This window comes from Somniosus microcephalus, chromosome 15, assembly GCF_052327205.1.
Source record: "Somniosus microcephalus isolate GS21.2 chromosome 15, FLI_Smic_1.0, whole genome shotgun sequence".
NCBI lineage: Eukaryota > Metazoa > Chordata > Chondrichthyes > Squaliformes > Somniosidae > Somniosus > Somniosus microcephalus.
In genome coordinates, this window is record NC_141001.1 from 125,970,532 (window position 1) to 125,998,362 (window position 27,831).

The 27,831-nt window shown below is 47.4% G+C and overlaps 1 protein-coding gene across 1 annotated transcript in view; it reads left to right on the forward strand.

The window, feature by feature from the left end:
• The first annotated feature begins 6,818 nt into the window (after positions 1-6,818).
• The window catches only part of LOC147107220 (ciliary microtubule associated protein 1A-like), a 40,792-nt gene continuing 19,779 nt past the window's right edge, over positions 6,819-27,831 (forward strand). The window contains exons 1-2 of the mRNA XM_086008428.1: positions 6,819-6,924; positions 7,596-7,728. Coding sequence (XP_085864554.1) covers positions 7,620-7,728 — 109 coding nt within the window. The 5' untranslated portion in view covers positions 6,819-6,924; positions 7,596-7,619. The remainder of the gene's footprint in view (positions 6,925-7,595; positions 7,729-27,831) is intronic.

A 27,831-nucleotide genomic window follows, 5' to 3' on the forward strand; every position in this document is an offset into this window, starting at 1 on the left:
AGTTCTGGTGACTTATCTATTTTAAGTACAGCCAGCCTTTCTAGTACCTCCTCTTTATCAATTTTTATCCCATCCAGTATCTCAACTACCTCCTCTTTCACTATGTCTATGGCAGCATCTTCTTCCTTGGTGAAGACAGATGCAAAGGACTCATTTAGTACCTCAGCCATGTCCTCTGCCTCCATGCGTAGGTCTCCTTTTTGGTCCCTAATCAGCCCCACCCCTCCTCTTACTACCCGTTTACTATTTATATGCCTAAAGACTTTTGGATTCCCTTTTATGTTAGCTGCTAATCTATTCACATACTCTGGGCTGGATTTTATCAATGGAGGCGTATAGGAGGCGGGACTATAACTTTTGGGGTTGTAGTCCCGCCTCCATCGAGTTGTGGCCAACCCACTTGATTTTCACTTGATTGACCTTGTTGAGCCCGCCCAGCGGGTCGGGGGTGGGATGGGTTTGTGCCCCCCGATTTCACGATTTTAACCCCCCACACGCCTTCAATCCCACCTCAACGGCCCGATGAAATTTGAGCCCTCTCTCTTTGCCCCTCTTATTTCCTTTTTCACTTAACCTCTGAACTTTCTATATTCAGCCTGGTTCTCACTTGTTTTCTCAACCTGACCCCTGTCATACCCGCTCTTTTTCTGCTTCATCTTACTCTCTGTCTCTTTCGTCATCCAGGGAGCTCTGGCTTCAGTAGCCCTGCCTTTAACCCTCATGGGAATGTACCTCGACTGTACCCCAACCATCTCCTCTTTAAAGGCAGCCCATTGTTTGATTACAGTTTTGCCTGCCAACCTCTTGATTCCAGTTTCCCCGGGCCAGATCCGTTCTCAACCCACTGAAATTGGCCTTCCTCCAATTAAGTATTTTTACTCTAGATTGCTCCCTATCCTTTTCCATAGCTAATCTAAACCTTGTGATACTATGATCACTGTTCCCTAAATGTTCACCTACTGACACTTGCTCCACTTGACCCACCTTATTCCCCAGAACCAGATCCAGCAATGCCTCCTTCCTCGTTGGGCTGGAAACATTCTGATCAAGAAAGTTCTCCTGAACACACTTCAGAAATTCTTCCCCCTCTCTGCCCTTTACACTGTTACTATCCCAGTCTATATTAGGATAGTTGAAGTCCCCTGTTAGCACTACTCTATAGTTCTTGCACCTCTCTGTAATTTCCCTGTAAATTTGCTCCTCCATATTTTTCCCACTAGTTGGCGGTCTACAGAATACACCTAGTAGTGTAATGGCACCTCTATTATTTCTTAACTCTAGCCATATAGATTCTGTCCTTGTCCCCTCCAGGACATCCTCTCTCTCCAGCACTGTAACATTCTCCTTAACCAATACTGCCACACCACCTCCTTTCTTTCCTTCCCTATCTTTCCCGAACACCTTATAACCAGGAATATTTAATACCCAATCCTGCCCTTTTTTGAGCCAGGTCTCCGTTATCGCCATGACATCATATTCCCATGTGGCTATTTGTGCGTGCAGCTCATCAACCTTATTTACCACGCTTCGTGCGTTTACACACACGCCCTGTAAACCTCTCTTAGATCGTCTTGTATTCTCTTAGTCTGACCCCACCTAATACCGCACTATTTCTTACTCTAGTGCTATCTGTCTCTGCCAATCCTTTGTGCACTTTGTTTCTGATGCTACATCCTGGTGTCCATCCAGATTGCCCATTTTATGCTTCAAAAATACAATTAAAAACTAACCTGCTTCCCACATATTCAAATGGAATTTGAAGTTATCTGATATTTAATGCTGAAATTGTTAACTCTTTTTTAAGACAGATCTGTATTCACTTATGGATATTGTACGGCAGGATTTTTATATATTTGTTATAGAAATGGTGCAGCACTCGTCCATTCGTCCTGCAGGTGGTGAACGAGTTCCTGTAAACTGGGTGCAGGGACACTGAGGATAGAATCCTGGGAAATGTAGTCCATCAGGACCAGACTGTGCGATAATCTCCACTTAATTAACACATTGAGAATACTGGAACTACTGAGCAGGTCAGTGGAGAGCGAGAAACCAGCATTTTCTGTTTGGATTTCAGATTTCCAGCATCCAAAGCATTTTGCTTTTGTTTTCTCTTAACTTAGTTTGATTGTGAGATTGTTATTTTAATATTTTCACATTTCCTTAAGTGTGTGGCGTTACCACAATCTGTTCTAAACTAGAAACATCGAATCATACAGCACAGGAGGAGGCCATTCGGTCCATCGTGCCTGTGCCGGCTCTTTGAAAGAGCTCTCCAATTAGTCCCACTCCCCCCTGCTCTTTCCCCACAGCCCTGTGAATTTCTCCTTTCAATTATTATCCAATTCCCCTTTGAAAGTTATTATTGAATCTTCTTCCACCGCCCTTTCAGGCAGCGCGTTCCAGATCACAGCAACTCGCTGCGTAAAAACATTCTCCTCATCTCCCCCTCTGATTCTTTTGGCAATCACCTTCAATCTGTCCTCTGATCACCGACCCTCCTGCCACTGGAAACAGTTTTGTGCATAAAACAATTATAATGTAATATAGCCTCCGGAATGTTTTCCTTAATTAAAGCTTAGACAGAGCACAGCTTAGAGAAGAAAAACACAGCAACAACCAATTGTTCCCAACCCAACATTTATTCAGGTCAGCGCCGTGGCTCAGTGGGTAACATTCTCGCGTCTCTGAGTCAGAAGGTTGTGGGCTCAAGTCTCACTCCAGAGACCAGCACAAAATCCAGGCTGACACTCCCAGTGCAGTGCTGACGGATGTTTGGTGTAAGGCCTATGCTCTTGTACGCTTCGGTGAAGGTGTTGCCGATGGTTTGGAGTTCGACCTCCGAGTGAGCACAGACACAAGCGTGGTCTGCATACTGTAATTCGACGACACAGGATGGGACGACCTTGGATCTGGACTGGAGGCGACGGAGTTTCCCATCTGTTCTGTAAATTAGCTCCACTCCAGCGGGGAGCTTACTGAGGGTGAGATGGAGCATTGCAGCAAGGAAGATCGAGAAGAGCGTTGGTGCGATGACACAGCCTTGCTTGACCCCGGTCCATACGTGAACCGCCACACAGTACTGCCCCCCGATTATCAAAATCAACAACAAGGCCTTGGACAACGTGGACCACTTTCCATACCTCAGGAGTCTACTGTCAACAAGGGCAGACGTCGACGACGAAGTCCAACACCACCTTCAGTGTGCCAGTGCAGCCTTCGGTCACCTGAGGAAGAGAGTGTTTGAAGACCAGGACCTCAAACCCGGCACTAAGCTCATGGTCTACAGAGCAGCAGTGATACCAGCCTGCTGTATGCCTCAGAGACATGGACCATGTACAGCAGGCACCTCAAAGCACTGGAGAGGTACCACCAACGCTGCCTCCGCAAGATCCTGCAAATCCATTGGCAGGATAGGCGCACCAACGTCAGTGTTCTCGCTCAGGCCAACATCCCCAGCATCAAAGCTTTGACCATGCTCGATCAACTCTGATGGACGGGTCACATTGTCCACATGCCCGATACGAGACTCCCAAAACAAGCGCTCTACTCAGAGCTCCAATACGGCAAGAGAACCCCAGGTGGGCAGAGGAAACGCTTCAATGACACCCTCAAAGCCTCCTTGAAAAAGTATAACTTCCCCACCGACACATGGGAAACCCTGACATAAGACTGCACAAAGTGGAGGAGAAGCATCCGGGAAGGCGCCGAACACCTCCAGTCTCTTCGCCGGGAGCAAGCGGAAGCCAAGCGCAATGAACGCACGTCAACCCAAGCACCCCACCCACCCGCCCCTTCAACTTCCGTCTGCCCCGCCTGTGACAGAGTATGTAGGTTTCGCATTGGACTCATCAGTCACCTGAGAACTCATTTTTAATGTGGAAGCAAGTCATCCTCGGTTCCGAGGGACTGCCTAAGAAGAAGAGAAGAAGTACTGATGGAGTGCTGCACTGTCGGTGGGGCAGTACTGAGGGAGAGCCGCACTGTCGGAGGGGCAGTATTGAGGGAGAGCCGCACTGTCGGAGGGGCAGTATTGAGGGAGAGCCGCACTGTCGGAGGGGCAGTACTGAGGGAGCGCTGCACTGTCGGTGGGGCAGTACTGAGGGAGAGCCGCACTGTCGGAGGGGCAGTATTGAGGGAGAGCCGCACTGTCGGAGGGGCAGTACTGAGGGAGCGCCGCACCGTCGGAAGGGCAGTGCTGAGGGAGCGCTGCACTGTTGGAGGGGCAGTACTGAGGGAGCGCTGCACTGTCGGAGGGGCAGTACTGAGGGAGCGCTGCACTGTCGGAGGGGCAGTACTGAGGGAGTGCCGCACTGTCGGAGGGGCAGTATTGAGGGAGTGCTGCACTGTTGGAGGGGCAGTACTGAGGGAGCGCTGCACTGTCGGAGGGGCAGTACTGAGGGCGAACTGCAATTCAGGATTGGTTAATGGACAGAAAACAGAGAGTAGGAATAAAGGGGTCATTTTTGGGTTGGCAGGCTGTAACTAGTGGGGTACCGCAAGGATCAGAGCTTGGGCCTCAGCTATTCACAATCTGCATCAATGATTTGGATGAGGGGACCAAATGTAATATATCCAAGTTTGCTGATGATACAAAGCTGGGTGGGAATGTAAGTTGTGAGGAGGATGCAAGGAGGCTTCAAGGGGATATAGACAGGCTAAGTGAATGGGCAATTCAGAGCAAATGGAATATAATGTGGAGAAATGTAATGTTATCCACTTTAGTAGGAAAAATAGAAAAGCAGAGTATTTTTTAAATGGTGAGAGATTGGGAAATGTTGGTGTTCAGAGGGACCTGGGTGTCCTTGTACACGAATCACTGAAAGTTAACATGCAGGTACAGCAAGCAATTAGGAAAGCAAATGGTATGTTGGCCTTTATTACAAGAGGATTTGAGTATAAGAGTAAAGACGTCTTACTGCAATTATATAGGGCCCTGGTGAGACCACACCTGGAGTATTGTGGACAGTTTTGGTCTCCTTACCTAAGGAAGGGTATACTTGCCATAGAGGGAGTGCAACGAAGGTTCACCAGACTGGTTCCTGGGATGGGGGGATTGTCCTGTGAGGAGAGATTGAGTAGACTAGGCCTATATTCTCTAGAGTTTAGAAGAATGAGAGGTGATCTCATTGAAACATACAACATTCTTACAGGGCTTGACAGGGTAGATGCAGGGAGGATGTTTCCCCTGGCTGGGGAGTCTAGAACCAGGGGTCACAGTCTCAGATTAAGGGGTCGGCCATTTAGGACTGAGATGAGGAGAAACTTCTTCACTCAGAGGGTGGTGAATCTTTGGAATTCTCTACCCCAGAGGGCTGTGGAGGCTCAGTCGTTGAGTATATTCAAGGCTGAGATCGATAGATTTTTGAATATTAAGTGAATCAAGGGATATGGGGATAGTGCAGGAAAGTGGAGATGAGGTCGAAGATCAGCCATGATCTTATTGAATGGCGGAGCAGGCTCGAAGGGCCAAATGGCCGACTCCTGCTCCTATTTCTTATGTTCTTTTGGATGAGACATTAAACTGAGGCCCTGTCTGTCCTCTCAGGTGAATGTTTTTATTTCAGATTTCCAGCGTCCGCAGTATTTTGTTTTTGTTTTAATGCTCAGGTTCTGGTGGTAAATTACACGGGAACAATTCTGCAATAGGACCCTAATTAGCATTGACTTGTCGAGAGGAGAATAGCGATGTGAAGACCCTGACACCGTCTCTGTGTTGTAGCCATGTTCATTCTTTGAAGCAGAAGCACGGCAGCAGATTGAGCCTGGATTCACTTGGCATCAAATTAACAACATGTGACGACGCACCAAATCTAAACCACACTCAGAATGGATTTTCTTACTGACTTAGTCATCAGGGACGACAGGAACTGCCTGCAACCCGCCTGTCAGACTGTGAACGGGACTCGGTGCGAGTTAGGACACGGGCAGCAGAGTTTAAGATGAGCTCAGGTTTACGGAGGGTGTAAAGTGGGAAGCGTTGGAATAGTCGCGCCTGGAGGTAACAAAGAGGAGATGGTTCGGGTACAGAGTAGACACATTCCCACAAGGGGGAAAGGACGGGCATCTAAAACTAGAGCTCCCTGGATGACTAAAGATACAGAGGGAGAAATTGGGCAACTTAGTGCCTCCTGTTAACGCCCGGAGATCGCAATGTCATCGCCATGCGCATCTACACTTTATCTATTTTTATCCTATCCAATTACTCTAAATTGGAGGGCAGTGGAAGCAGATTCAATCGTAACTTTACAAAGGGAATTGGATAAATAGTAGAAGGGGAAAATGTGCAGGGCTCTGGGGAGAGAGCAGCGAGTGGGCTCAAAGAGCCGGCACAGGCACGATGGGCCGAATGGCCTCCTCCTGTGCTGCCTCATTCTATGATTCAATTATATCAGAGTCATGGAGTCGTACACTCCCGATATATCGGGCTTCAGCCCAAACCCCCTCCAGTTTTCCCTGATTCGATTCCAATGACATTGGGATTAGATCTGTAGCCGCGGGCGGAGTGAGACTCCCGGGTACCGGCGCTGATCCGGAGTAAGTCCCGGGGACCGGCGCTGATCCGGAGTAAGTCCCGGGGACCGGCGCTGATCCGGAGTAAGTCCCGGGGACCGGCGCTGATCCGGAGTAACTCCCGGGGACCGGCGCTGATCCGGAGTAAGTCCCGGGGACCGGCGCTGATCCGGAGTAAGTCCCGGGGACAGGCGCTGATCCGGAGTAAGTCCCGGGGACCGGCGCTGATCCGGAGTAAGTCCCGGGGACCGGCGCTGATCCGGAGTAAGTCCCGGGGACCGGCGCTGATCCGGAGTAACTCCGGGAGCGGGCGGGGCGGGGCTCCGGGATTGTGTTCTGTCTCCATGGAGATCGCGAGTCGTAGGTTTGTTTGTCGGAGCCGAGATTCCGGAGGCAGCGAGAGAGACTGGATCAGTAAGTGAAACACTGTCTGCACCCTAAACACTGTCTGTCTGTCTGCACCCTAAACACTGTCTGCACCCTAAACACTGTCTGTCTGTCTGCACTCTAAACACTGTCTGCATCCTAAACACTGTCTGTCTGTCTGCACCCTAAACACTGTCTGTCTGTCTGCACCCTAAACACTGTCTGTCTGCACTCTAAACACTGTCTGCATCCTAAACACTGTCTGTCTGTCTGCACCCTAAACACTGTCTGTCTGTCTGCACCCTAAACACTGTCTGTCTGCACTCTAAACACTGTCTGCATCCTAAACACTGTCTGTCTGCACCCTAAACACTGTCTGTCTGTCTGCACCCTAAACACTGTCTGCACCCTAAACACTGTCTGCATCCTAAACACTGTCTGTCTGTCTGCACCCTAAACACTGTCTGTCTGCACCCTAAATACTGTCTGTCTGCACCCCAATCACTGCCTGTCTCTGAACCCACTGCCTGTACAGTGTTGGGTTAACCCAGCCTCGTCAGTGGAGATACCAGTCTCTGAATACATGCCAATGGACAGATGTCACATTGAAATAAATCTCAGTTCTCGAGTCCGGCATTGCTTCTGCTGGATGTTGCTGCAGCGTGTTTGAAAAGTGTGGCTTTGTTAATTAATTGATGAAGTGTTTTCCTTTCCCGAAGGTCCTGTCACTTCGAGCTGCAGCCATGAGCTCCGGGGAGTGGGTCGGAACCTGGAGACCGCACAGGCCAAGAGGACCAATCGCAGCTTATTACAGCAGCCCGGGACCCAAGTATGGACTGCCCGGATCCACAGGTGGGCACTGCAGGAGTCTGAAAAGTCACAACCCCTGTCTGCTAACTGCTGTGCGCGCCCAGCTTCAGTCCAGGGGCCATTCCAGCACGGCTATACCTACAGGCAGCAGTGGCATGCCCAGCTTATCACAGAACCATCCGGGAAAGATGAGAGTTTCTTGAGGAGGTAACAAGGAGGGTCGATGAGGATAGTGTGTTTGATGTAGTGTATATGGACTTTAGCAAGGCTTTTGATAAGGTCCCGCATGGCAGACTGGTCACTAAAGTAAAAGCCCATGGGATCCAGGGCAAAGTGGCAAGTTGGATCCAAAACTGGCTCAGAGGCAGGAAACAAAGGGTAATGGTTGAAGGGTGTTTTGTGACTGGAAGGCTGTTTCCAGTGGCGTTCTGCAGGGCTCAGTACTGGGTCCTTTGCTTTTTGTGGTATATATCAATGATTTAGACTTGAATGTAGGAAGTATGATTAAGAAGTTTGCAGACGGTACAAAAATTGGCCGTGTGGTTGATAGTGAGGAAGAAAGCTGCAGACTGCAGGAAGACATCAATGGACTGGTCAGGTGGGCAGAACAGTGGCAAATGGAATTCAATCCAGACAAGTGCCAGGTAATGCATTTGGGGAGGGCTAACAAGGAAAGGGAATACACTATAAATGGTCGGACACTGAGAAGTGCAGAGGATCAGAGGGACCTTGGAGTGCATGTCCACAGATCCCTGAAGGTAGCAGGACAGGTAGATAAGGTGGTTAAGAAGGCATACGGGATACTTGCCTTTATTAGCCGAGGCACAGAATATAAGAACAGGGGAGTTATACTTGAACTGTATAAAACACTAGTTAGGCCACAGCTAGAATACTGCCTGCAGTTCTGGTCACCACATTACAGGAAGGATGTGATTGCACTAGAGAGGGTGCAGAGGAGATTTACGAGGATGTTGCCTGGGCTGGGGAATTTTAGCTATGAGGAAAGATTGGAGAGGCTGGGTTTATTTTCTTTGGGTCAGAGGAGGCTGAGGAGAGATTTAATTGAGGTGAAATTATGAAGGGCCTAGATAGAGTGGATAGGAAGGACCTATTTCCCTTAGCAAAGAGGTCAATAACCAGGGGGCATAGATTTAAAGTAATTGGTAGAAGGATTAGAGGGGAGTTGAGGAGAACTTTCTTCACCCAGAGGGTGGTGGGGGTCTGGAACTCACTGCCTGAAAGGGTGGGAGAGGCAGAAACTGAAACCACATTTAAAAAGTACTTGGATATGCCCTTGAAGTGCTGTAACCTACAAGGCTACGGACCAAGAGCTGGACAGTGGGATTAGGCTGGAGAGCTTTGTCGGCCGGTACAGACACATTGGGCTGAATGGCCTCCTTCTGTGCCGTAAACCTCTATGATTCTATGATTTGCACCTTAGCAAAGGCTACAATTAGACTCAGTGCCGAGGTAGGGAGAGGATTTAAAGCAGTCCGGTCTCCCAGAGCTGGTAGTGACCCTTGCTACAGTTGTGAGTACATTGGTTGAGAGCAGGTTTGGGGCTTGCCTGTGATGCCCTCCCAGGTCCAGCAACATGCTAACACTCGCTGTTTGGAGTGACTAATGAAGGCTGGCACCTGGGGGAGGGCTCCCAGCAACAAGGAGAGGAGGGAAACAACAGAAAGATACACCGAGGTGGAAAAAGTAATGTTTGAGCTTTTTATGAGTGGAAACAAGTCAGTGGGCTGGAAATTGGCCTCCTTAGTGCCTCCGGGGGGGTTAATGGGGAGCTAATGACTTACCGCCCGGGCGCGGCGACATGAACAACTCCCGCAAACTTCGGTGAGAGGTTTGCAGCGGCAGTTTGGCGTGGCACCCTGATTTCCTGCGCCCGGAGATCGTGACGTCATTGCAGTCCACATTGCCCCGGTTGCGCCCCAGTCCTGAACTTAGGTTGCGGCCCCTGCAGCATCGCCGGGCGATGATACCGACAGCTGCAGGAGGCGTTGATCGGGAGGCCGGGTGCTTCGGGGGCGAAAGTTAAAGGCTTAAAGGTAAGTCCCTAAATTTCTGAAAGGTTATGTTCAATTTTTTTTACTTTTCCTGGGCCTAGATCGATCAGCCCGGCGCTCTGCTGGAGAGCACGGGGCTGATCGCGCTGGATCGCGGCCGCTGTCGAGGACCAGCTGATTGGTCCCAAAGCAGAGCCTGCAGCGATGGCCCTTCCCTTTAAGGGAGGGAAGGAGCCTCGGAACGTGGCAGTGCTGCACGGCCCAGTGTGCAGATCCTATTGGATTTTCCTATTAGATTTCTTGGTGACTATCTTTTATTGATGGCCCCTAGTTATGCTCTTCCCCACAAGTGGAAACATTCTCTCTGTATCCACTCTATCAAAACATTTCAGAATTTTAAAGACCTCTATTAGGTCACCCCTCAGCCTTCTTTTTTCAAGAGAAAAGAGACCCAGCCTGTTCATCCTTTCCTGACATGTAGACCCTCACATTTCTGGTATCATCCTTGTAAATCTTCTCTGCACCCTCTCCAGTGTCTCTATATCCTTTTTATAATATGGCGACCAGAACTGTACGCAGTGCTCCAAGTGTGGTCTAACCAAGGTTCGATACAGGTTTAGCATAACTTCCCTACTTTTCAATTCTAGCCCTCTAGAAATAAACCCTAGTGCTTGGTTTGCTTTTTTATGGCCTTGTTAACCTGTGTCGCTACTTTTAGTGATTTGTGTATTTGTACTCCGAGATCCCTTTGTTCCTCTACCTCACCCAGACTCGCACCCTCCAAGTGATAAGTGACCTCCCTATTCTTCCTACCAAAATGTAATACCTCACATTTATCTGTGTTGAACTTCATTTGCCAATTATATGTCCATTCTGCAAGTTTATTAATGTCCTCCTGTAATTTGTTGCAGTCCTCCTCAGTATTGACTATCCCCCCCATTTGGTGTCATCCACAAATTTAGAAATTGTGTTTGATTCCAAAGTCTAAATCGTTAATGTAAATTGTGAACAGCAGTGGTCCCAGCACTGATCCTTGTGGAACACCACTACCCACCTTCTGCCACTGTGAATAGCTACCCTTTACCCGTACTCTCTGCTTCCTGTCTGAAGTCAGCCAGCATTGGGGAGACCAAACGCAGATTGGGTGACCGCTTTGCGGAACACCTCCGTTCAGTCCGTAAGGGTGACCCCGAGCTTCCGGTCGCCTGTCATTTCAATTCACCGCTCCATTCCCACTCGGACCTCACCGTCCTTGGCCTCTTGTACTGTTCCACGGAAGCTCAACGTAAACTCGAGGAACAGCACCTCATCTTCCGATTAGGCACTCTGCAGCCTTCCGGTCTCAATATTGAGTTCAACAATTTCAGATCATAACCTCGGCCCCTATTTCATTTTCACTTATATTTTTCCACTCCTTTCCTTCCCCCCCTCCTTTCCTTTTGTTTCTCTCTCACACCTGGCAGCTATCTTTTACCCTGCCAGTACACTTTACACCCAATCACAGCCTATTACCATCTCGTCTAGCTTCTAATCTCTTTTACTTCTTTTGGTTCTTTTATTCTTTTGTCCGATCGCAGCCCTGCCTTCGATCCAGTTCCTTTTCTCTCCAGTTTTGAAGAAGGGTCAAACCCGAAACGTCAACTCAAATTTCTCTCCACGGATGTTGCCTGACTTGCTGAGTTTTTCCAGCATTTTCTGTTGTTATTTCGGATTTCCAACATCTGCAGTATTTTGCTATCAATCCATTCTGCTACTTGTCCCCTGACTCCGCATTCTCTGACCTTGTTCGTCAGTCTATTATGGGGTACCTTATCGAAGGCCTTTTGAAAATCTAGATAAATTACATCTACTGCATTATCCTTGTCTAATCTCTCTGTTAGCTCTTCAAAAAATTCTATGAGGTTGGTCAAGCAAGACTTTCCCTTTTGAAATCCATGCTGACTATTCATTACTGTTTTTGGTTTCTAGATGTTCTTCTATTCTCTCCTTTAGTAGGGATTCTATTATTTTTCCTACCACCGATGTTAAGCTGACTGGTCTATAATTCCACGGACATGTTCTATCCCCCTTCTTATATATCGGTATTACGTTAGCTATCCGCCAGTCCTCTGGCACTGCATCTATTTCAAATGAATTATTAAATATGTGTAACATAGAAGATAGGAGCAGGAGTAGGCCATTCGGCCCCTCGAGCCTGCTCCGCCATTCAATGCGATCATGGCTGATCATCCAAATTCAGTACCCGGTCCCTGCTTTCTCCCCATACCCATTGATCCCTTTAGTCTTAAGAAATATATCCAACTCCTTCTTGAATATATTTAATGTATTGGCCTCTACTGCCTTCTGTGGTAGAGAATTCCACAGGTTCACCACTCTCTGGGTGAAGAAATTCCTCCTCATTTCTGTCCTAAATGGCCTACCCCTTATCCTTAGACTGTGACCCCTGGTTCTGGACTCCCCGACCATCGGGAACATCCTTCCTGCATCTAGTCTGTCCAGTCCTGTCAGAATTTTATAAGTTTCAATGAGATCCCCTCTCATTCTTCTAAACTCCAGCGAGTACAAGCCCAATCAACCCAATCTCTCCTCATACATCATTCCTGCCATCCCAGGTATCAGCCTGGTGAATCTTCGCTGAACTCCTTCCATGGCAAGAACATCCTTCCTCAGATAAGGCAACCAAAACTGCACACAATACTCAAGATGTGGTCTCACCAAGGCCCTGTAGAACTGCAGCAAGACATCCTTGTTCCTGTACTCAAACCCTCTCGTTACGAAGGCCAACATACCATTTGCCTTCTTAACCGTCTGCTGCACCTGCATGCTTACCTTCAGCGACTGGTGCACAAGGACACCCAGGTCTTGTTGCACTTCCCCTTCTCCCAATCTTTTGCCATTCAGATAATAATCTGCCTTCCTGTTTTTGCCACCAAAGTGGATAACCTCACATTTATCCACGTTATATTGCATCTGCCATTCTTCTGCCCAATCACCCAACCTGTCCAAATCATCCTGTAGTTTCTCGGCATCCTCCTCACAGCACACACGCCCACCCAGATTTGTGTCGTCTGCAAATTTGGAGATATTACATCTAGTTCCCTTGTCTAGATCATTAATATATATTGTGAATAGCTGAGGTCCAAGGACCGATCCCTGCGGTACCCCACTAGTCACTGCCTGCCACTCGGAAAAAGACCCGTTTATTCCAACTCTTTGCTTTCTGTCTGCCAACCAGTTCTCTATCCAAGTCAATACCTTGCCCCCAATCCCATGTGCCTTAACTTTACACACTAATCTCTTATGCGGGACCTTATCGAAAGCCTTCTGAAAGTCCAAATACACCACATCCACTGGTTCTCCCTTATCTATTTTACCAGTTACATCCTCAAAAAATTCCAGTAGATTAGTCAAGCACGATTTACCTTTTGTAAATTCATGTTGACTTTGTCCGAGCCTGTCACTGTTTTCCAAGTGCTCTGCTATTACATCTTTTATAATGGACTCTAGCATTTTCCCCACTACCGATGTCAGGCTTACCGGTCTGTAATTCCCCGTTTTCTCTCTACCACCTTTTTTGAATAGTGGGGTAACATTAGCTACCCTCCAATCCATGGGTACTGTTCCAGGTTCCATCAAATGTTGGAAGATGATCAGCAAAGCATCTACTATTTCTAGGGCCACTTCCTTAAGTACCCTAGGATGTAGATTATCAGGCCCTGGGGATTTATTGGCCTTCAATCCCATCAATTTCCCTAACACCATTTCCCTACAAATACTGATTTCTTTCAGTTCCTCCCTTTTATCAGACCCTATGTTCCCCGACATCTCTGGGAGGTTATTTGTGTCCTCCTTTTTGAAGACAGAACCAAAATATGTATTTAATTGGTCTACCATTTCTTTGTTCCCCATTATAAATGCCCCTGATTCTGACTGCAAGGGACCTACGCTTGACTTCACCAATCTTTTTCTCTTCACATATCTATAAAAGCTTTTAGTCAGTTTTTATGTTCCCTGCAAGCTTACTCTCATATTCTATTTTCCCTTTCTTAATTAATCCCTTTGTCCTCCTTTGTTGAATCCTAAACTGCTCCCAATCCTCTGGTTTACTGCTTTTCCAGGCCAATTTATATGTCCGCTCCTTGGATCTTATGTTATCCCTAATTTCCCTTGTTAGCCACGGTTGAGTCACTTTTTTTGTTTTATTTTTATGCCAAACTGGGATGAACAAATTCGGTAGTTCATCCATGCGGTCTTTGAATGTTTGCCATTGCCTATCCACCGTCAACCCTTTGAGTGACATTCCCCAATCAATCCTACCCAACTCGCGCCTCAGACCATCGTAGTTTCCTTTATTTAAATTCAGGACCCTAGTCTCTGAGTCAACTACTTCATTCTCCATCTTAATGAAGAATTCGATCATATTATGATCGCTCCGACCGAAGGGGCCTCGTACAACAAGATTGCTAATTAATCCTTTCTCGTTACACAATAACCAGTCTAAGATGGCCTGATCTCTAGTTGGTTCCTCAGCATATTGGTCCAGGAAACCATCCCGTAAACACTCCAGGAATTCCTCCTCCACAGTATTGTTACTAATTTGGTTAGCCCAATCTATATGTAGATTAAAGTCACCCATGATGACTGCTGTGCCCTTATTGCACGCATCTCTAATTTCCCTTTTAATGCCATCCCCAACCTCCGCATTACTGTTTGGAGGTCTATATACCACTCCCACTAACGTTTTCTGCCCCTTGGTATTTCTCAGTTCTACCCATACAGATCCACATCATCAGAGCTAATATCCTTCCTTACAATTGTGTTAATCCCTTCTTTAACCAGCAAAGCTACCCCACCTCCCTTTCCTTTTTGCCTATCTTTCCTGAATATTGAATAACCCTGGATGTTGAGTTCCCAGCCTTGGCCACCCTGGAGCCATGTTTCCGTAATCCCAATCAAATCATATTCATTTACCTCTATTTGCGCAGCTAATTCATCCACCTTATTACGAATGCTCCTCGCATTAAGACACAAAGCTTTCAGGCTTGTTTTTTTAACTCTCTTAGACCTATTAGAATTATCGGCCCAGAAATTGGGGTTGGGGGCTTCCCGCAGGTGCAAGCCCTCGACCTGCACTTACCTTGCGCGCCGGCAGTTGAGCTCTGGGCTCCTGTGGAATTCCGCTCCGGGGCCTGCTCCAACTCCCGGCGCGCTGTGCTTGCGTGTCCCAGGGGTGTAGTTAGTGCGATGCGTCCCCTGGGATCACGTGAGCCATGGGCAGCCAATCAGAGGAGGGAAAAGCCCATTCATAAGATGAAGACCTGTCAAAACTTATAAATACTACGGGCCTCAAAATAGCAGTAAACCTTCAAATAATTTTTTTTTAAATCACACTGTTTAAATAAACTATAAATTGCATTAAATAACTATTTTAAACAATAATTTAAATTTTTGAAAAAAATAATTTTATAAAAAAACAGGGCTAAAAATAAACTTACCTTGCTTTAAAGTATTTAAAAATAATAAACCTGTGGAAAAATGTTTTAATTTTAATTAATTGACCACTTGCCTTTTAAAATGCAGGCCTTACGCCTGGTTTTTACATTTCTAAAATCTAAAGACTTACCTGTAAAAAAAACGTAAGTTCAAAGCGCACGCGCAGACTCCCGCGCGCATGCGTTCGACCTCTGAACCCCTTCGTTCAGAGGAATGGAAGTGCCGGTTTCCCGCGCATGTGCAGTGCCGCCGCCGAGATTCCCGCCGCTGCTCACGCCGCTCCTAGATTCTTTTAAAATGCGTGAATGCAATCCATCTAGACCAGGGGTTTTATCCTCTTTGAGTTTGATTAGTTTATTTAGTATATCCCCTTTTTTATTTTAATTGCACTTATCTCATTACTCATCTCATCATCCAATGTCATGTCCACCTGTTCTATCTCCCTGGTAAATACTGAAGCAAAATAATTGTTTAATATTTCTGCCATCTCTCTATCATCACCTGTGGTATTATCCTGTCTATCCCTTAATGGCCCTATTCCCATCCCAACCCTCCTTTTTTTATTGATGCGCCTGTAAAATATTTTACTATTTTGTTTTATGTTCCTTGATAATTTAATTTCATAGTTCCTCTTTGCCTTCCTAATTGTTTTTTTGACTTCTCTCCTAGTCTCTTCGTATTCTCCCTTATCATGCACTCCTCTGCTGTCTATGTACTTAATGGTGTGGAGATGCCGGTGTTGGACTGGGGTGGACAAATGTAAGAAGTCACACAACACCAGGTTATAGTCCAACAGTTTTATTTGAAATCACAAGCTTTCGGAGCGCTGCTCCTTCGTCAGGTGAAGTGGAGAGGTGCATAAAGACACAGCTTATATAGTCAGAGAAAAATGCCAGATGATTACAGGTAATCTTTCTAACTGCCATTTATCACACCTCGGTAGAGAGATAATCACAGCAATCAAAGGTGTGAATGGTGTCCAAACAGGTTAGTCGGGAAAACATTACATCAAAGAACAATGAGGTGGGGTCACAAGGGGTCAAATGTTGCAGATGCTGGGGTCTGTATGAAAAACAAAAAACAGACAAAAAAACATTTTTTTTTGCTGGAAATCACAGCAGGTCCGGCCGCATCTGTGTAGCGAGAACAAGCCAACGACGACGCAAGTCTGGATGACCCTACGTCAGGTGGGGTTACATGTAGCATGACATGAACCCAAGATCCCGGTTGAGGCCATCCTCATGAGTGCAGAACTTGGCTATCAGTTTCTGCTCTACGATTTTGCGTTGTCATGTGTCTCGAAGGCCGCCTTGGAGAATGCTTACCCGAAGATCGGAGGCTGAATGTCCTTGACTGCTGAAGTGTTCCCCGACTGGGAGGGAACACTCCTGCCTGGCGATTGTTGCGCGGTGTCCGTTCATCCGTTGTCGCAGTGTCTGCATGGTCTCGCCGATGTACCATGCTCCGGGGCATCCTTTCCTGCAACGTATGAGGTAGACAACGTTGGCTGAGTCACATGAGTATGTACCATGTACCTGGTGGGTGGTGTCCTCACATGTGATGATGGTATCTGTGTTGATGATCTGCTGGCTTGTCCTCTCTACACAGATGTGGCCGGACCTGCTGTGATTTCCAGCAAAAAAAAAATGTATTTTGTCTGTTTTTTGTTTTTCATACAGACCCCAGCATCTGCAACATTTGACCCCTTGTGACCCCACCTCATTGTTCTTTGATGTAATGTTTTCCTGACTGACCTGTTTGGACACCATTCACACCTTTGATTGCTGTGATTATCTCTCTGCCGAGGTGTGATAAATGGCAGTTAGAAAGATTACCTGTAATCATCTGGCATTATTCTCTGACTATATAAGCTGTGTCTTTATGCATCTCTCCACTTCACCTGACGAAGGAGCAGCGCTCCGAAAGCTTGTGATTTAAAATAAAACTGTTGGACTATAACCTGGTGTTTTGTGACTTCTTACATATGCACTTAATGTTTGCATTTTTCCTTACCCCCAATTGTTTCCTTATGTCTTTATGCATCCATGGAGTCTCATTAGTGTTTAGTTTGTTCTTTCCTTTTAGCAGAATATATTTTTGTTCCTGCACTTGTTGAACACCGTTTTAAATGTTTCCCATTGTCGTTCTACATTGTTGTTTGCCAATATTGTTGCCCATTTTATTTTCCCAAGTTCTAATCTCAGCCCCTCAAAATCATAGAAACATAGAAGATAGGAGCAAGAGTAGGCCATTCTTTCCCTCGAGCCTGCTCCGCCATTTAATGAGATCATGGCTGATCATCCAAATTCAGTACCCGGTCCCTGCTTTCTCCCCATACCCCTTGATCCCTTTAGCCTTAAGAAATATATCCAACTCATTCTTGAATATATTTAATGAATTGGCCTCTACTGCCTTCTGTGGTAGAGAATTCCACAGGTTCACCACTCTCTGGGTGAAGAAATTCCTCATTTCTGTCCTAAATGGCCTAACCCTTATCCTTAGACTGTGACACCTGGTTCTGGACTTCCCGACCATCGGGAACATCCTTCCTGCATCTAGTCTGTCCAGTCCTGTCAGAATTTTATAAGTTTCAATAAAATCCCCTCTCTTATCAGCTTTTCTCCAATCTATTAATGTGTTTTTTGTTATTCTTATGTCCTCTATTGTCATCTTAAAGCGTATTATATTATGGTCACTATTGCCTATATGTTCCTCTACTTTTACTTCTCTTATTTGCTCTGGCTCATTCCCCATAACTAGATCCAATAGCAAATCCTCCCTCGTTGGGCTTTTTACATATTGGGTTAGAAAGGAGTCCTGTACACATTGTAGGAACTCCACTCCCTTATCCCCTTTACCGACCTCTTCTGGCCAATTAATATCGGGGTAGTTGAAATCTGTGTGTGTAAACAGCTCACCTTTCACTGATCAGTGAGGCCAGGACACAGTGATAAGTACACAATCAGTATGGTGATCACATGTCCTCATGGGCCAGATTGATGGATCCGTTTGTGATGCAGCAACACACTGTTTAGTTCAATCCGAAATTTCAAAACAGTCGACCTCCATCAGCTGAGGCTGATACTCTGTAAAATAGCACGAGGGGCTCTTAAATGGATTTGCAACATTTCCCATTCTCTATCTATTGATAGAGAGGGAGAAACTGTTTCCAGTGGCAGGAGGGTCAGTAGACAGGGGACACAGATTTAAGGTAATTGGCAAAAAGGCCGGGGGCGGGTGGGGGGAAGATGAGGAGAAATTTGTTGTGATCTGGAATGCGCTGCCTGAAAGGGCGGTGGAAGCAGATTCAATAGTAACTTTCAAAAGAGAATTGGATAAATACTTAAAAGGAAAACATTTGCTGGACTGTGGGGAAAGAGCAGGGGGGAGTGGGACTAATTGGAGAGCTCGTTCAAAGAGCCGGCACAGGCACGATGGGCCGAATGCTGTATCATTCTATGATTCTAGTTTAGGCACATTGAGAGTGAAAGAGAAAAACTACAGAGGAAGCATAGTGAGAAGCAGAAACACAGGGCCACTGTTATTAATCATTAAACATCGGGAGATGGCGGGCACAGTTATTAATCATTAAACATCGGGATTGGAGGGCACGGTTATTAATCATTAAACATCGGGAGTTGGGAGGGCACAGTTATTAATCATTAAACATTGGGATTGGAGGGCACGGTTATTAATCATTAAACATCGGGAGTTGGGAGGGCACAGTTATTAATCATTAAACATCGGGATTGGAGGGCACGGTTATTAATCATTAAACATCGGGAGATGGCGGGCACAGTTATTAATCATTAAACATCGGGAGTTGGGAGGGCACAGTTATTAATCATTAAACATCGGGATTGGAGGGCACGGTTATTAATCATTAAACATCGGGAGATGGCGGGCACAGTTATTAATCATTAAACATCGGGATTGGAGGGCACAGTTATTAATCATTAAACATCGGGAGACGGGAGGGCACGGTTATTAATCATTAAACATCGGGAGTTGGGAGGGCACAGTTATTAATCATTAAACATCGGGAGATGGCGGGCACAGTTATTAATCATTAAACATCGGGATTGGAGGGCACAGTTATTAATCATTAAACATCGGGAGACGGGAGGGCACGGTTATTAATCATTAAACATCGGGAGTTGGGAGGGCACGGTTATTAATCATTAAACATCGGGAGTTGGGAGGGCACAGTTATTAATCATTAAACATCGGGAGTTGGGAGGGCACAGTTATTAATCATTAAACATCGGGATTGGAGGGCACAGTTATTAATCATTAAACATCGGGAGTTGGGAGGGCACAGTTATTAATCATTAAACATCGGGATTGGAGGGCACAGTTATTAATCATTAAACATCGGGATTGGAGGGCACAGTTATTAATCATTAAACATCGGGAGTTGGGAGGGCACAGTTATTAATCATTAAACATCGGGATTGGAGGGCACGGTTATTAATCATTAAACATCGGGAGTTGGGAGGGCACAGTTATTAATCATTAAACATCGGGATTGGAGGGCACAGTTATTAATCATTAAACATCGGGAGTTGGGAGGGCACAGTTATTAATCATTAAACATCGGGAGATGGAGGGCACGGTTATTAATCATTAAACATCGGGAGTTGGGAGGGCACAGTTATTAATCATTAAACATCGGGATTGGAGGGCACAGTTATTAATCATTAAACATCGGGATTGGAGGGCACAGTTATTAATCATTAAACATCGGGAGTTGGGAGGGCACAGTTATTAATCATTAAACATCGGGATTGGAGGGCACAGTTATTAATCATTAAACATCGGGAGTTGGGAGGGCACAGTTATTAATCATTAAACATCGGGATTGGAGGGCACGGTTATTAATCATTAAACATCGGGAGTTGGGAGGGCACAGTTATTAATCATTAAACATCGGGATTGGAGGGCACAGTTATTAATCATTAAACATCGGGATTGGAGGGCACAGTTATTAATCATTAAACATCGGGATTGGAGGGCACAGTTATTAATCATTAAACATCGGGATTGGAGGGCACAGTTATTAATCATTAAACATCGGGATTGGAGGGCACAGTTATTAATCATTAAACATCGGGAGTTGGGAGGGCACAGTTATTAATCATTAAACATCGGGATTGGAGGGCACAGTTATTAATCATTAAACATCGGGATTGGAGGGCACGGTTATTAATCATTAAACATCGGGAGTTGGGAGGGCACAGTTATTAATCATTAAACATCGGGATTGGAGGGCACAGTTATTAATCATTAAACATCGGGAGATGGAGGGCACGGTTATTAATCATTAAACATCGGGAGTTGGGAGGGCACAGTTATTAATCATTAAACATCGGGATTGGAGGGCACGGTTATTAATCATTAAACATCGGGAGATGGAGGGCACGGTTATTAATCATTAAACATCGGGAGTTGGGAGGGCACAGTTATTAATCATTAAACATCGGGATTGGAGGGCACGGTTATTAATCATTAAACATCGGGAGTTGGGAGGGCACGGTTATTAATCATTAAACATCGGGAGATGGCGGGCACGGTTATTAATCATTAAACATCGGGAGATGGCGGGCACGGTTATTAATCATTAAACATCGGGAGACGGCGGGCACAGTTATTAATCATTAAACATCGGGAGATGGCGGGCACGGTTATTAATCATTAAACATCGGGAGACGGCGGGCACAGTTATTAATCATTAAACATCGGGAGACGGCGGGCACAGTTATTAATCATTAAACATCGGGAGATGGCGGGCACGGTTATTAATCATTAAACATCGGGAGATGGCGGGCACAGTTATTAATCATTAAACATTGGGAGACGGGAGGGCACAGTTATTAATCATTAAACATCGGGATTGGAGGGCACGGTTAATACTCTAACTGTTTGCCCCTTTTTTGTTCACTTCTTCCTGTTTCAATCCATTATGGTTTTTTTTTGTTCATGGGCTGTGGGCGTCGCTGGCAAGGCCCAGCATTTATTGCCCATCCCTAGTTGCCCTCGAGAGGGTGATGGTGAGCCGCCGCCTTGAACCGCTGCAGTCCGTGTGGTGAAGGTACTCCCACAGTGCTGTTAGGGAGGGAGTTCCAGGATTTTGACTCAGCAATGATGTTGTCGCTATAGCAATCCTCTCTGTGTTGTGTGTCTCTCTTTACACTTGCCATGGCCACTATTATTTGTTGTTGTGAGTCCCTCTCTTTGACCCAGTGTTTTGTGCAGCCTGCCTCAGGTTCAGCGCGGCCAATGTCCAACTCAGACTGACTTAGCACTGGCTATCGTTGAAATAGCAGCACCTCCAGGAATATGACACTCTGCTGAAAAACATATCCATTCAACTCTTAAACATTGGTTTGAAGATTAACTGGGCCAAAAGAACAAATTATCAATTCATTAAAAAATCCGATGTTAACACAGAATTATCAACATTTAACATTCTCTTGTTTTGCCGACCAATTTGGACAACACAGAAACTGGGGTCGATCATGACTTTGTGCGATAATGTAAAATGGGTGAGAGTGAATCGGCAATTTTACATCTCTTCTCATTACCATTGACTTCAATGGAAATAAAAATCTGAGCCACGACTGACACTTGCAAAGGATAAAATACCCAGGGAGTAAATCCTTCTGTGGCAGAGTAAGAAAGAACAAACTCCCATTTCTGTCAGACCTTTAATCAAGCAATTAGGAAATTAGATGGCATGTTGGCCTTTATTACAAAAGGATTGGAGTAAAGACATCTTACTGCAATTATATAGGGCCCTGGTGAGACCACACCTGGAGTATTGGGTACAGTTTTGGTCTCCTTACCTAAGGAAGGATATACTTGCCATAGAGGGAGTGCAACGAAGGTTCACCAGACTGGTTCCTGGGATGGGGGGATTGTCCTATGAGGACAGATTGAGTAGACTAGGCCTATATTCTCTAGAGTTTAGAAGAATGAGAGGTGATCTCATTGAAACATACAAAATTCTCACAGGGCTTGACAGGGTAGATGCAGGGAGGATGTTTCCCCTGGCTGGGGAGTCTAGAACCAGGGGTCACAGTCTCAGAATAAGGGGTCGGCCATTTAGGACTGAGGTGAGGAGAAATTTCTTCACTCAGAGGATGGTGAATCTTTGGAATTCTCTACCCCAGAGCGCTGTGGAGGCTCAGTCATTGAGTATATTCAAGACAGAGATCGATAGATTTTTGAATATTAAGGGAATCAAAGGATATGGGGATAGTGCAGGAAAGTGGAGATGAGGTAGGAGATGATCTTATTGAAAGGCGGAGCAGGCTCGAGGGGCCGAAAGGCCGATTCCTGCTCCTAATTATGTTCTCATGTTTCACAACCTCAGGACGTCCCAAAGTGCTTTACAGCCAATGAAGTACTTTTTGAAGTGTAGTCACTGTTGTAATGTAGGAAACGCAGCAAGCTCCCACAAACAGCAATGTGATAATGACCAGATAATCTGTTTTAGTGATGTTGATTGAGGGATAAACATTGGCCCCAGGACATCAGGGAGAACTCCCCCGCTCTTCTTCAAAATAGTGCCGTGGAATCTTTTACATCCTCACAAGAGGATAGACGGGGCCTTGGTTTAACATCTCATCTGAAAGACAGTGCAGTGCTCCCTCAATACTGACCCTCCAACAGTGCAGTGCTCCCTCAGTACTGACCCTCCAACGGTGCAGCGCTCCCTCAGTACTGCCCCTCCGACAGTGCAGCGCTCCCTCAGTACTGCCCCGCCAACAGTGCAGCGCTCCCTCAGTATTGCCCCTCCGACAGTGCAGCGCTCCCTCAGTACTGCCCCTCCAACAGTGCGGCACTCCCTCAGTACTGCCCCTCCGACAGTGCGGCACTCCCTCAGTACTGCCCCTCCGACAGTGCAGCACTCCCTCAGTACTGCCCCTCCGACAGTGCAGCACTCCCTCAGTACTGCCCCTCCGACAGTGCAGCACTCCCTCAGTACTGCCCCTCCAACAGTGCGGCACTCCCTCAGTACTGCCCCTCCGACAGTGCGGCGCTCCCTCAGTACTGCCCCTCCGACAGTGCGGCGCTCCCTCAGTACTGCCCCTCCGACAGTGCGGCGCTCCCTCAGTACTGCCCCTCCGACAGTGCGGCGCTCCCTCAGTACTGCCCCTCCGACAGTGCGGCGCTCCCTCAGTACTGCCCCTCCGACAGTGCGGCGCTCCCTCAGTACTGCCCCTCCGACAGTGCGGCGCTCCCTCAGTACTGCCCCTCCGACAGTGCGGCGCTCCCTCAGTACTGCCCCTCCGACAGTGCGGCGCTCCCTCAGTACTGCCCCTCCGACAGTGCGGCGCTCCCTCAGTACTGCCCCTCCGACAGTGCGGCGCTCCCTCAGTACTGCCCCTCCGACAGTGCGGCGCTCCCTCAGTAATGACCCTCCGACAGTGAGGTGCTCCCTCAGTACTGCCCCTCCGACAGTGTGGCATTCCCTCAGTACTGCCCCTCCGACAGTGCGGCGCTCCCTCAGTACTGCCCCTCCGACAGTGCGGCATTCCCTCAGTACTGCCCCTCCGACAGTGCGGCATTCCCTCAGTACTGCCCCTCTGACAGTGCGGCGCTCCCTCAGTACTGCCCCTCCGACAGTGCGGCGCTCCCTCAGTACTGCCCCTCCAACAGTGCGGCGCTCCCTCAGTACTGACCCTCCGACAGTGAGGTGCTCCCTCAGTACTGCCCCTCCGACAGTGTGGCATTCCCTCAGTACTGCCCCTCCGACAGTGCGGCGCTCCCTCAGTACTGCCCCTCCGACAGTGCGGCATTCCCTCAGTACTGCCCCTCTGACAGTGCGGCGCTCCCTCAGTACTGCCCCTCCGACAGTGCGGCGCTCCCTCAGTACTGCACTGGGAGTGAGAGTCTGGATTATGGGCTCAAGTCTCTGGAGTGGGACTCTAACCCATGATCTGACTCAGAGGTGTGAGTGCTACCCACTGAGCCATGGCTGACTCAAAGAGAGTTAATCCATCCATGGCACTGGAAGGGTTAAGAGACCCATTGGTCTATTAAGGACCCGGTGCTGTGTAAGATTCAATAAATATCCCGGCACAGATAGAGCAGAAAGACGCAGATTGAGAAGAGTTTATTCATATGATACGGCCCCTTCACTGCCTCTCCTCCCCCATCTGCCCCTTCACTGCCTCTCCTCCCCGATCCGCCCCTGTAGTGTATGTGCCTTTAAGTCAGAACTACTTTTTACAGCTCCTGTATACTGTAGTACCGGCAGTAACCACACCGGTATATAAGCTGTGCGCATGCCTCTGTATCCCAGTCTAGAGATGACCCTCCTCCAGTAAAGACCTGTTATTTGTTTATGTACAGCATCCGTGTAATTATTTATCCACTGAACCACGGATCTAACAGTGGCGACGAGTGTCAATTCGAATCTACCTGCAACATTAAAAAAAAAGTCGAGTCCAGGAACACGGGCGTCGACCGCGAGCAACCGCCCAGCAGTCAGGCAGAGATCCAACTTCGCTGGAAAGGCTGTGGAGAGCCGGGCTTGGTTCCCCAGCCACAACGAGCAGTAAGAGACCAACGACAGGTCCAGAGCAGACCCTTCCCGAGCAGCGGCGGCTGGAGCCGACCGACGGCAGAGAGAGAGAGAGCCGAGCAGCGTCGACGGGGTAAGAAAGAGGGTGAAGAGAGCAGGGCGCAGCCGGGGGTTGATCACCGAGCGGCGTCGAGGAAAAATACTGCAAACCGGAGAGAGGGTAAGAAACAGCCAGGTTCTAGACTGAGCGGCGTCGACAAATATCAAGAGAAGAACGCGCAGAGCACAGCCAGGGATCACGGGCTGATCAGGGTCCGCGGGGCGAAGCAAGGGGAGACGCCATTGAGCCGCGGAGAAGCAGGAAGAGCGCGGGAGACGCCATTGAGCTGTGGAGAAGCAGGGAGAGCGCGAGAGGCGCAATTGAGCCGCGGAGAAGGAAGAGCGCAGGAGACGCCATTTTGCGAAGCCGCAGCGGAGAAGACGGGCGCGCGCGGGAAGGAAGGAAAGCGCGGGAGACACCATTTTGTGCCAGCGGAGAAGAAGGGGAAGCGCGGGAGGCGCCATTAGTGATAGTTAACGCACAACCAAGGATGCCGAAGAGTGGCAGTATCTCTACGTTCGACAATGAAGTCGAAGATTGGGCGACATATGTGGAACGTATTGAGGTGTACTGCAGGGCGAATGAAGTGCCAGATGCTAATAAAGCACTGATTCTGTTAAATTCCATGGGTGCAAAAACTTATGGGTTACTGCGAAATTTAATAGCCCCAGAGAAGCCGGTAAACAAGAATTTTGAAAGCATAGTAGAAATCCTACAGGACCACTTAAACCCCACACCGCTGCTGATAGCAGAACGATTTAAGTTCCATAAAAGGAACCAACACAAAGACGAAAGCAATGCTGAGTACCTAACGGAACTGCGCAAGCTATCGAAATACTGCCAGTTTGGAGCGGGACTAGCAGACACGTTAAGGGACAAGTTTGTGTGTGGGCTACAAAGTGAAGGAACCCAGAAACGGCTTCTATCAGAAAAGGATCTTACGCTGGGCAAAGCTTTCAGTATGGCAGTATCACACGAAGCAGCCGCAAGGGGCGCTGCAGAGATACAACGGAGACTGCAAGAATATGGCACCAACGAAATGACCTATGGAACAGGGAAGTGCTATCGCTGCGGCAGAACAACACATGACCAGAAAGATTGTTGGTTCAAGGACCAAGTGTGCAGACAGTGTGGGAAAGCAGGACACATAGCAAGAGTCTGCAGGTCTGGGAAGAAAACCAACAGTAAGAAATCTCCACAGGAGAAGTACAAAAAGGTACACCAGGTGATGGACAGTGGTTCAGACGAACGGAAAAGTGACACAGACTCCGGAAGCAAGGAGCTGGGTTGTCTGAAACTACATAATGTAACCGAAATGGAGGATCACCAGACTATCTGGGTTACACTCAAGATAGACGGAGTCCAAGTGGAAATGGAATTGGACACAGGGTCAGCTCTAACAGTCATAAATCAAAGAGACTACAAGCGGCTATTTTCACACATACCCTTGAAAGCTACAGAGATTGTCTTAAAGACGTATACGGGGCAAAAAGTCTACCCCAAAGGGAAAATAAGGGTGAAAGTGACATATAAAGGTCAGGAAATACCTAAAATGGATATATATGTATTGCCAAATGGAGGACCACCACTGCTAGGACGTAAATGGATCCGAAAGATACAATTAGATTGGCATTCCATACAGGCACTGATCTGGACGACTGTCAAAAATGCTAATTGACGCAAAAGACGTGTTCCAGGAGGGACTAGGAACACTAAAAGGAATAACAGCAACAATTAAAATAGAGGAAAATGCAAGCCCAAAGTTTCTGAAGGCCAGACCAGTGCCTTATGCGATCAGACCAGCGGTTGAAGCAGAGCTGGAAGGGTTGGAACGTTCAGGAGTACTGTCCAAAGTGGACTGGAGCGAGTGGGCTACACCCATCGTTCCTGTAATGAAGAGGTCGTTGAGTAATACGCCTGGGGAACCAAAGAAGGTCCGCATCTGTGGGGATTTTAAGGTGACAGTGAACCCAGTCCTTCACACGGTGCAATATCCGCTTCCACGAATTGAGGATATTTTCGCCTCGCTATCTGGTGGTAAACGCTTCACCAAAATTGATCTAGCCCAGGCGTACTTGCAAATGGAGGTAGAAGAAGCTTCGAAACATTACCTTACGATCAACACCCATAAAGGTCTCTATCAATACAACCGGCTGGTGTTTGGAGTAGCCTCGGCTCTGGCTATCTGGCAAAGGGTGATGGATCAGGTCCTGCAAGGGATTCCAGGGACCCAGTGTTATTTGGACGACATCTTGGTCATGGGCGAAAATGACGGTGATCACCTCGCTAACTTGGAGAAGGTGCTCGCCAGATTAAAGGAATATGGGCTACGAGCTAATCGCCACAAGTGCGAGTTTTTCCAGAAACAGATCTCGTATTGCGGCCACGTCATCGATGAAGAGGGGTTACATAAGTCCCCTGACAAGGTTGAGGCAGTAGTCAAGGCTCCAGCACCGGAAAATGTGTCACAACTGAGGTCGTTCCATAAGTTCTTACCAAATTTGTCTACGGTATTACACCCGCTGAACACCCTACTGCAAACAGGGGTACCATGGAAGTGGGATGACGGACGTAGATGAGCTTTCCAGAAGTGTAAAGAATTGATCACATCAAAAGAGGTGTTGGCCCATTTCAACCCAGCACTACCAATTCGTTTGGCATGTGATGCATCACCCTACGGCATTGGAGCGGTGCTGTCGCACAAATTCCCAGACGGGTTGGAGAGGCCAGTAGCCTTTGCGTCTCGGTCACTAACCTCAGCTGAGCGCAACTACGCCCAGATTGACAGGGAGGCCCTCAGCCTAGTATGGGGAGTAAAAAAATTCAACCACTATCTGCATGGGCAGAAGTTCACCAGCAGTGGACCCTATCGAGATATTTTATTCGTCGATAATTGAACGATTGCCAGTAACAAACGCGGATATAGAGAAGGAGACCCGCAATGATCCGACGCTGTCACGGGTATATGAATTGACGGTGAGGGGATGGCCAACACATGGCGACTCACT